Source organism: Apteryx rowi, unplaced genomic scaffold (genome assembly GCF_003343035.1).
Source record: "Apteryx rowi isolate R43461 unplaced genomic scaffold, aptRow1 scaffold_959, whole genome shotgun sequence".
Classification (NCBI taxonomy): domain Eukaryota; kingdom Metazoa; phylum Chordata; class Aves; order Apterygiformes; family Apterygidae; genus Apteryx; species Apteryx rowi.
The window spans coordinates 184,086-194,662 of NW_020451270.1; the positions used below are offsets into that span (position 1 = coordinate 184,086).

At 38.8% G+C, this 10,577-nt stretch overlaps 1 protein-coding gene across 1 annotated transcript; it reads right to left on the reverse strand.

Moving 5' to 3' along the window:
* Positions 1-344: 344 nt before the first annotated feature.
* CHCHD7 (coiled-coil-helix-coiled-coil-helix domain containing 7) lies at positions 345-7,889 on the reverse strand. Its single transcript, XM_026092293.1, has 3 exons — positions 7,792-7,889; positions 7,134-7,232; positions 345-6,276 (listed from the first exon to the last, which is right to left on the reverse strand). The coding sequence occupies exons 1-3, from the start codon at positions 7,843-7,845 to the stop codon at positions 6,175-6,177; spliced, it is 255 nt and encodes an 84-aa protein (XP_025948078.1). The 5' UTR covers positions 7,846-7,889; the 3' UTR covers positions 345-6,174.
* Positions 7,890-10,577: the final 2,688 nt, after the last annotated feature.

A 10,577-nucleotide genomic window follows, 5' to 3' on the forward strand; every position in this document is an offset into this window, starting at 1 on the left:
CCAAAACTTACATTCAACTGCTTCTACTGAAAAGTAGTCAAGGAAATCTTTCATTTTCATCCCCGTAAGAATAAATTTAAGAGGGCTGTTCTTTTTTTAAAGCAGTTTATTGATTGGAATCTTTCTATTTTAAGTCTACCAATCTGTAGCACACACAAGAAAACATCTGGCTGCTGCAGGAAAGGTAAGGCAAAGCATGGCGTTTTGCAGTCACTGAGGGTGATTATTCTTATTTTAAAGGGCAATGAATGACATTGATATTCCTTGGCACAAAGGACAGGTTTTGTGCCAGGAACCTGTCATGTGAAATGTTAAAAAACAAAACAAAACATAATCCAGCATAGTCAGGGTGCTGAAGTATAGGAATTTAATAGCACCTTTCCAAAAGCAAAGGCTGAATTTAAAAACCACTGAGAAAAGAGTACAAAAGGGTATAAACTGAAAATACTGAATGCTGTACATAAAAAGCACTGTACATAAAAAGCAGGTAGTCAGATACATGCACTTCTGTGCTGCTGAGGATGTTAGAGACAAGATCTCTTCACTAAAATGGAATGAAAGATGTAACAGAGGAAAAAAGATAAAATAGAACGCAGTATTTGCAGGAGTAGTATAAGAGTAAAACCATTTTCCAGGTAAAATTTAAGTCTGGCATTAACAGAAAATGTATGTTACATAGCAGCTTCCAAAGTTGGACCATAGCTTGTATCCAGTCATGTGACCTAGAAGAAAGATGAAAGAGCAAGAATAGGCAAGATGCTTTTGAAACTGTTTGAAAATGGAAACTCTTAAAAGAAAAAAGCAGCAGCAATTTTGACAATTTAGACACTCACTTTTGTTGCAGGTCCATGTTCTGTTGAGGTTACTTAAGTATCAGAAAGCGTTCACAGTCCAGAGCTGCTTATCAGACTAGGTGAAGAGGTAGCCCAAGGGTACTGAGACTTTTTCAAAAAAGAGTCAGAAGAATAGCGCAACACAATAGAAAAAAAATTTCAACAAAAAACACACACAGAAGCAGGCTGTGGAGTAATTCCAGTTAGATTTAAATAGTGTAGAATTTGGGTCTCAGACAATCTGTTCAAATTTAACTTTATAAAAAAAATACAGATCCTGAAACAGGTTGACTGCGAATATGAATTATCCTTAGGGGTATATAGTACCTAGGAGTTAGTGTAAATCTCTCAGCTTAAAGGGGAAAATGTTATACATAAAGCCTAGATATAGAAAATAATTATTAAAAAAATAATTTTAAAAAGATGTTTCAGAAAAAACAGTATATGCTCAGCTTTGACAATAAGGATTTTATTAGCTTAAGAAACATCTGTCCTAATTGATGGAAGAGCCATCATGCTCCAACTTGTCTCTCATTTTGTTAGACAATCCATTTATATGTAAATGTATATATTAAAGAACTACTGCAGACAGCATCAGGAGAGAGTGCTTCATATTAAATTGCCTTCTTTATGTCTCTTCAGAAGAGATTAACTTGGGAAGGAATTGCTAATAGTAATTAGGCTGTCTGCCACATTAATGTTTTTCTGACATTCAAGTAAAAACTTGAAGCTCTCAGCCTAACAAAACTCAGCATTATTTTTACTTTTTCTAGAGTGCCACAGCTGTGTATAGCATTCTACAGACTAATAAGAAATGGCAGGTTGCTGCTCACAGAGCTGACAATCTGCATTAGACACAAGGCACCACAGTATGACAAATGAGATTGGAAAGTTTTTTTGAGAAGGGGCTACCAGAACTTTAAAAAACATCAAGATATGCTTTCACTAGCTACCAACTTAGTATTTCATATGGATACACAAATACTCTTGGAGTTTGCTGCTAGAATAGCCTTTTCTTTTTATCATAGGGAATTAGCTACAGAAGTGCACTTTTGGGCAGAAGTGGAAGCAGTGCTGTTAAGAAACAAGTTTTAGATTGATTTGTAAGAGAAAAATTCAGTTGACTAACACCTGTATGAGCAGGGAAGATATTCCACCCAGAGCTGATACAAATCAGCTTGTGAAAGAGAAGACTAAGCAAAAGGCAATTGGAGAAAAAAGCTATAGAGAAAGGAAACTTCAAGATGAACATTGAACGTCATGTATATATGGAGATCATGAAGTTACAAGTCAAGTTAGAAAGCAGCATAATTGATAAAAGGAAGTAAAACGGCAATCAGGACATGAGACAGTATTGTAGCTGAAAAGCACAAAACCACCACAGTAAGAGAACAGTGTCTACAGGAAGAAGTTCAGCAGCATCAGCAAGAGGAAGACAAAAGGCTGAAATTATTGAAAGTGATGTTGAAGAGAGAAACAGGCAGTTACAAAGGGATTTCATGTTACCTACATTCAGCTTAGCAGCTTGAATGTCAGAAGGGAAGTAACCATATGTTATTTAGGGATCATTATGTGGAAAGTGTTAAACTTGAAGTCACTCAGAAAAGGATTTTGAGAAAGGAGGCATCAAGACAGAACCCTGGAGGATGGCAAGATTACTTATTCAAAACCTGATGAATCTTAGTTCTGTACAATATACATATACAAACATACCATGTTCTATTTTAATGACCACTGCATGGTATAAGTACAGCACATCTCTACATTTCTCTATCAAACATGCCAATTATTCTCAGTACTCAGCTACTTCTGTCAGATGACCACAATAAAATATTGTTCTGAGGACCATAATACAAGGCTTCTAAGGCTGCATGCATCAAAAACCTTACACTTTCCAGCACAGTGGTTTAGATTCTGGTCCTCCTCTTTCATTTACAGTGTCAGGACAGCACCAAGCTTCTTTCCCACATGACTTCTGCTACCTCTGTACCAAGAGGCTAAAAAGCCTACATAAAAAGGACCAGTTCCAGGAGTGGAGTGGTTTTGTTTTCATATGGTCTTTTTGTTGCGCAACAGCACCATCCAGCTGTCAAACAAAAAAGTGAAACATCTTAGCACCAGTATCCAGATTTGGTTTTTGTAATACTTTGGATTACAAAAAAGAACACAGACAAGATGAAGAATTCTAAAACTATTACAAAAATGGAAAATCTTCCCCCTGCTTCTAAATGACTCATTAGTCCTTTATGTTACATGCCTGTACATGAACTCAGAAGTGTGCTTTAGAGAAACTAAGAACCAAACCCAGTTTATTTCTGCTCAGTAAGACTGGCAGTCTGTAGCTTACCTCTGTGTTTCAGTGAAGTGTGGAATATAAACTCTCAGATATGAGGAAAAGACCATTATCTTTGGCTCACAACCAAAGATAATTAATCACACTACAAAAATTAATGGAAAAAACTCAACCATTGCATGCATAAGAGACTGTTTTGACTACCACAATTTACTACCCTGAGCTTCAGTAGTAAAAGCAAAGACAGTAACCTCCAGTGAGGGGAAAAAAAAAAAAAACACATCTAAAAAAAGATTTAACTAACAGGATAACTCAAGAGGCATTATGGCATGAGGAAGAAACTTTTGTTTTCTAAGATTTTTCATTAAAAAGAAGTTGTGCTGTTTGAAATTAACCACAAGACATACTCAGTGGAAATACATGAGTAAATCACATACTCCCCAGAACAGGTGACTACCTGAATTAAACCCATATGGCTACTGCCTGAATTGCCCTCGGATACTCACCAAGAACCCAGCTTTGCAATAACATCCACAAGCAGTTTACCATGTGTACTCAGTGATCATCAGAAAGTCTCTAATATTAGAAATTGTTCTTGCATTATTTGTGCCTTAGCCTGTCCTGGGATCTCACTTTTGTGTCGTAGAGTATTTTGAATCACAGAATGCATTTCTGTTTCTGATTTTCTAAAGTCCAGTAGTTTAAAAAAACCCACACACTCTAAAGCAGTACAGGCTATTCAGGTCTAAGGATAAGTCAGTCATCTCTTACAAGAAAACCAACAAACAGAGGAGACTAGTAAGTAAATAGAAGCAGGAAGAATTTGCAAGTGTGACAACCTAGGAGAAAAGGCTTTTCTATACCCAAAAGGTGAACTAGAAAGGAAAATCAAGGATAGACAAGTGAGATGACTACATGAAACAAACTCATGCAAGGAAGAATGAGCATAATCACTTCAAGAAAAGAGACTGTTTTTCCTCATACATTATTAAAACATACAGTAGATTTAAGTGTAGGCCCAGAAAATAAGAGTGCAGCAACAGGAAAACAGCAAGTACTAGAATAGTAACTAAAGCCATAGGAGCAAAGAGAACATGCCCAAAGATGCAGCAGAGATGCCAAATGACAAACCTGTGCCAAGTGGGAGAGAATGTGCCATTAGAGGAGAGAAGCAGCAAGACCAGAAGACTCCAGAGAGATACAACTCTAAGGGAGCAATCAGCTCTCTGAAGACTGCRAATGAACAGATCAAATAGAGGCATTGGCCATTAAGGAAACTGCATGGCTAAGGCAGCCTATGAAAGGAAAAGCAGAGAAAGAACAAAGCTATCAGGAAAAAAGGGTGGAATAAGACTACAAACCAAAGAGCTAAGACCAATGAAAGAATGAATTTGGGCCAAGCATGCAAGAAAAGACTGGTAGGTAGGAGGGTATTAAAAGAATTGGGAGGTGATAGGCAAGTTAGAGTTTTTGAAGTTATTATGGAAATTTCTTCTCCATACCACACACAAAACACAATGAACAAAGACAGCAGAGTTTAAAGTGCAAGTACAGAGAAAATAATTTAAAAGAAATTAAGAATTTGGCAACCTTTATTGGAAAAAGACTATTTCCCTCACCAGAACCCACTAGAGAATTTGCTACATGGTTTGGAGGCTGGACAGTTATGCACCAGGAGCTGTACACTCAAAAGGCATAGAGTTACACACTCTTTCCAGTAACAGAAAGAAAGGGTATGATCAATCCACTGCTGAAACTCAAGAAAGAAGATCAGCCAGAAAGAAAAAGACAACATTACGAAAACAGTAATAAAGAGAAGTTATCTCCATTAGTTACTAGTTAGGTCAAACAACAAGGGGGAAGGTGGAAACAAAAATCCCACTAAGCATAGAAATAGGCCTCTAACAGAAAGAGATGAGAGAAGTCAGCCAGAAGGAGAGATTGGAAGCCATGAAGTTTTTCCAAAACACTCTAAATAGATACAACACTTTTACACCATCCTCCACGAGGTCAGCCAGAGTTCTGCCAGCTTCACTGCAGTAAGTCTTAAAGGATTTCACATGGAACTTGAGCTCACGACAGTGTTTTTTCCCCTGTTTTACCACAGGGTGTAATTTTAAGCCAGGACACCAGAAGGTAATCAAGGTAGGAAGGTAGTGTTTCACTAGATAGCAAACTGATTACACTTACTAACTGTCCAGTTTAGTTAAGGAATCAATCTTACTTAAGATTAGAGATCCTGTTCAAACTGTATGAGTCCTGTATGAGTAAAGGTTTCCAAGCCCAGGCCATCAGCTGTCCACAAAGTCATACATAGATGTACTATAGTTAAACCTGCAATGTCACTCAGAGTATATGTTTACATGTCTATTAGCTTCCCCCAAGTGAAGTATCTATTTACTATCCAGAGAAGGTACTATTACTACTCAGTTCAGACCCACGTTCAGTTTATCTTCATCAACCTCTCTAACCTTGTAACAAGCAAAGCTTACCAATCTGATTTATAGCAAGCCTCTGCTTTCAGTGATGAGTGCAGTGGTAAGCCCTCCTAAGGACAGCTTGTTAAATTTGGGGTTTTAGTTCATGAACAGACTTATTTAAATCAGGGACATGGAACACAGTTTGCATGAAAATACTGATGCAATCACACATGAGAAATGCAGAACAATTGTCAGAATAGCTAGATACAAGAAATATGTTGCAAACAGTCTTTCTAAATCTGCTTCATCCTTAGAACTATATTGCAACTCCCACCATCACCCCTTTTTGAACAGACTTTTTGGGACTCGCATTAATTTGATAGCATTTCATAACAAGTTAAGTTTCTGCTTCCAAAGCGTCTAGAATAAGTTGTACCCACAGTTTCCAGTGGAAGACCAAGTTCCCATGAGGGGAAATATGAAYAGAACTGAGAAGTCCTATTTCAAAATTCAAGAGCTTATTTTAATTCCAGATATGGCAACAGTAAAGTTGCCAGTTTTTAAGAAGCTTGCTGCTGACAAGACTTCATATGTACAGTGAAAAGAGTAAAACAATGCCAGTTTGTGGTCAGTAGGGCTTCCCTATTGATTCCAACATTTTCTTTCTCTCTTCTGCCAAGGGCATCTCAGGTTTCACACCATTTCTTCTCCTTTGCATCTTAATATCATGCTGAAAATAGAAGAAAGTGAGAATGAGAATAGAGATTTCTCTGGAGTCTTTGCTTCTACTGAGCTCCTACTGAATAAGGTTCTTCATAGAAGTACTTTTATATATCAGAATCCAGATACTCTAGATCTGATTAGCTGATAACTAGATGCACTGGAACTTAGTTTAAGCTATCTGATAGTTCACCTTGCTGCTTCAAGAGACAGTGAAATCAAATACTCTTGAAGAATTACAGTATTCCCATGACACCATGTCAGACTAACATACAGTTGTCTGACAACAGTTTTTTCATTGTTTGTGCAAGTATTTAAAAGCATCAGCTAAAGAGGTCTTTACTTGCAAGACATATTCAAGGAGAGTAGAGAGCAGCTCAACTGCAGATAGTTCCTCATAAAGCTTTTCTACCCAGGAGAAGGAAATGAGGACAGAGATGAAGAACGAACTCTTCCTAAACTTTATCTTAGGTTAAGACAACATGACCCAAAATAATGGAAAACTAGACAGACATCTTACCTCAGATAGCTTTCCTTTTATCAATTTAAAACAAAACTTGTTACTAGAAATATCTGACAGATTCAGAGGGAAACATATCAGGTATTGTAAGAACATTCACTTAAAATCTAAGAGGGTAAACTTAGGAGAGCCAAGTAGAATAGTTTGATGTACATCTGCTTAAGTCTTCCAGCAGCACATATTGAGACTACCTAGGAACTATACCTAGGTCTGTAGGTCAGTGTAAAAACAGGGGTAGTCAGCACCAATTAAATTTAAAGAGTTCAGAAAGCAGTATATCAGAAGTAATATAGTTAGAGCAAAGTACGGAGTAAGATTTCAGCTCTGCTGTGCTTAAACCTGCTTACCCAGAATTTTCTGCAGCTTTTGTACTTCAAAAAAAAATCAGTACACATATTCTTGTCATAGTTGTTGTCATCCATACATTTTCTAGAGGCATCCGTTTCCTTTAAACAGGGAAAAGGTACTTCAGAGYTGAGAGAAGTTACTGTACTAAAGTGTACAAATTCTAAAGAATCACTGAATGTCTATGAAGATAAAGCTACCCAGATGAAAGAATAATAATATTGAGGAGAGCAGGCTAACATCCATCACTACGCATAGTAAGTAATCCCAAGCAATGACTTCATTTGGAGACAAAAATTAAGATAGAAGCCCACAGGATAGCTGATTGCAGAGATGCTTGGTATAACTCACAAAAGACTATTTTAAAGTAATGAATCAAGCTTGTCTAACCAGGATTTTTGACTCTTATTTAAGCACAGAAATTTCAGAAGATTACTACCAGTTGTGTTACTCCTATTTATGAAGAATTACTGGTTGCCATTTCACACTTACTACAAAGTAATTTTCAGCTTATTTCCCCCCTGCCCCCCACTTCAAACTCAAGAAACTTTTTATGCAAGATACCCATGCAAAAGTGCTATCCATAGCCCAATTTCTAGAAGAATTATCTTAGTATTTTAGCCTAAAAATGTATAAGCAGAAATCACAATTTGATCTTACCGCTACACATGGGTTTACATCATGGTCTCTAAGCCGTTGTACATGTCTGGACATTCTAGATGGACACTCGCACCTTGGTTAGAAACAAAAGAAACAGATTAAATATGTATTTTTTGTTGTATTGGAGGATTACATTCAAATTTCCTTTTCAGCATCTAGTGAAGGCCTCAATTATGCACGAGTAGCTTATTAAAGAATTAATGCAAAACAACTGTTTTGCAAAATTGTATTTCAAAAGGGGAGGGGGGGAAAAAAGGGCACCGCCTAACAGCAAGACAGCTCAAACCAATTTAGTCCATCACCAAGATGCTTACTACCTGATAAATTCCTACAGGGAGTGAAGCCACTGTGGTGACCAGCCTGTCACACTGCTGAGAAAGTGAACATATCTAGTATGTCTAGTATGTTGGACAAACAGCTACGTGAAACAGCCAACACTTTAGACACCCTTCAGTTAACAGGGCTAGGGAGCCAAGCACAAGAAAAAACTTCCCCAGACTTGTGCCTACTCTTTGACTGGATCATGACATCTGCATCCTTTACTGAGCTTTTCCAGATGTACAGAAGCCTCCTCCTATGTTGCTGTATCAGACAGGTATTTGACAACAGAAAAAAAGCTGTTTCCCTGCAAGGAGACACCCACTTACAGCATGCTTGACAGCCTGAAACCTCATTTTTGACCAGTTTTAGTTTGACACTGAGTCTAGGAACTGTGAGCTTGAGAGACAGCAAGAGTCCAGCACCAATAGCCTCGTAGATTCAAGATTGCTCTTGATGTCAGCAGCAGACCCTTTGCTACTTCCCATGCATTAGCTCTGGAAGAGATGTGGTGGTGGAAATAGCTGCTCCAAACAAAGACCAGTTCTAACAAAAAAGCTAAATGAATGTTTACCATATGACTGTTTGAGCCAACACACATAGGAACACAGGACCAAGGAAAGCCAGTCCTTAACAGCAAAACCAAAGCACAGTTGAGTAAGGAGATTAAGAAATAGCACCTTTGCTTGGTCTCAGTTTATTTTTTCTTAAGATATTGCTCCTAAGTCTAAGCTCAAATGTGTTTCTGTTCATGTTTGATTGGCTTTTTACTGCAGGCCTGCAGTAAAAAGGCAATTTTGTGCAATATCAGCTATCAAAAAGTCAAATACTGCTGGCAGTTACCCATAGACAAACTCACACAAAACAATGTTCTAGATGAAGGCTTTTTCCTCCAGTAAAAGTAAGCTAAGTGAATAAGCCTTAATTTTCACATTTAGAACTTCAGTATAATCTCCTGGCAGTTGGAGTACTTTTTCTTTTACTCCCCATTGACACAAACAATTTTATGGAAACTGGCCTTAAAAAAAAAAGCATCAGGAAACCCTTCCACTTTCCTTTGAGAACCATCCAGTGTTTAAGCTAGCTTTAATAGCTAGGTAAGTGTTTGATTTWTTTTTTTTTTTAAATGGGTGCAAGAGGATTTTTTGACCAGGCACTTAGAACTAAAATGGGGACACAGGCAAGCAGAACAATAGCATCATCCCAGATTTGAAAGCAGGAGACAGAAAGAAAACAAACAAAAACAAACCAAAGGCAGCATACCACAATACCTCATCTAAGTCAGTACTATGGACACAAGATTGTTGGAGATTTGTTTACATCCAGTTGTAACTCAGTGTTACACTGATTTTAGAAGCATTAGTAAGTACCACCAAAGCAAGTATGTTTTAAGGAGTACAGTATTATATTGACTTCAGCCTTCTTCTCTGAAGGATGATTCCCAAATGATTTGTGGGTGACATCAGCACTGTTCATTATACACACTGGAATTAACATGTTCAGTTTGATTACACTGCCAGGGTCTGCTAATGTACCTGAGTCTAGGAAACAATACACAGAACACATCAAACACCTTACTTAATGAAYGGGCAGTCTGGGCTCCCGTGAAGCTGCTAAGTTCAGAGCAGGCAAATGCTTAAACATACTTAGTACTATCAAAAGTCTGATAGTTTCTGTACACATTCCCTCCTCTCTCCCCTTTCCGAAGTTCTTCAAAATTTGAAACATTATCAGCTATGAAGGGCAAGCAAGTTACATTCAAACACTACTATTTGGTTAAATTAACAGTTTAGCAGGAAGTGAACTTTTCCCACCGTTTTTACACATCCACATGCTCCTCTTCCTGCTTTAAGATTACAGGTCTGAGCCCAGCCACAACCAAGGGCTTGTCTATTCCACAGTTCTTAATTATGTTTTAACACAACAGTTGCAAACTGTACCACAGAGAAATACATTTGTTGCTAGCGCTCTCTAACCCTAAGGCTTTTTCAGTTCATAAACCATCAGGATATTTTCCACGGGCTCCTTCCATTAAAAGTTTTTTATAAGCATATATTTACATACAGCATTGCTAATTATATTGCAATACAGACGAGGCTATTAAACCTTAAACCCTTCGGGCCAAGGCTGTAGAAAAGCTCTACAGCTTTCACCGATAACTAAAACGGGGAAAATGGAGGGGGAAGGAGGCAGCGAGCGGGTGTGGATGCTCCACACTACAGAGCTGGCCTGCCCACCTCAGCCTCCGGAGGAGGMTTGGGGGGCGAGCCGGGCTCAGAGGGTGAGGGGAGGCCGCCGCAGGGCCAGCCAGCGCCTGAGGCGACACAAGCGCCCCGAGAGGCGCGGACGCCCGCCGCCCACCCCCCGCCTCCCCCACGGAGGCGAGGGCCCACGCCGAGGCGGCGAGGCGGCCGCGCTCTCCCCACAGCGCGCGGGGCACGGCGCGCCCCAACCGCCGCCGGTGCGCG

Bases quoted from the DNA above. Each gene is read 5' to 3' on its own strand.
- CHCHD7 (XM_026092293.1), bottom strand. From the start codon at position 7,845: ATGTCCAGACATGTACAACGGCTTAGAGACCATGATGTAAACCCATGT. The intron at 7,233-7,791 runs GTAAGATCAAAT...CCCTGTTTAAAG, and splicing joins ATGTAAACCCATGTGTAGCG to GAAACGGATGCCTCTAGAAA. The intron at 6,277-7,133 runs GTAAGCAGGTTT...TTCTATTTTCAG, and splicing joins AAAGCTGCAGAAAATTCTGG to CATGATATTAAGATGCAAAG.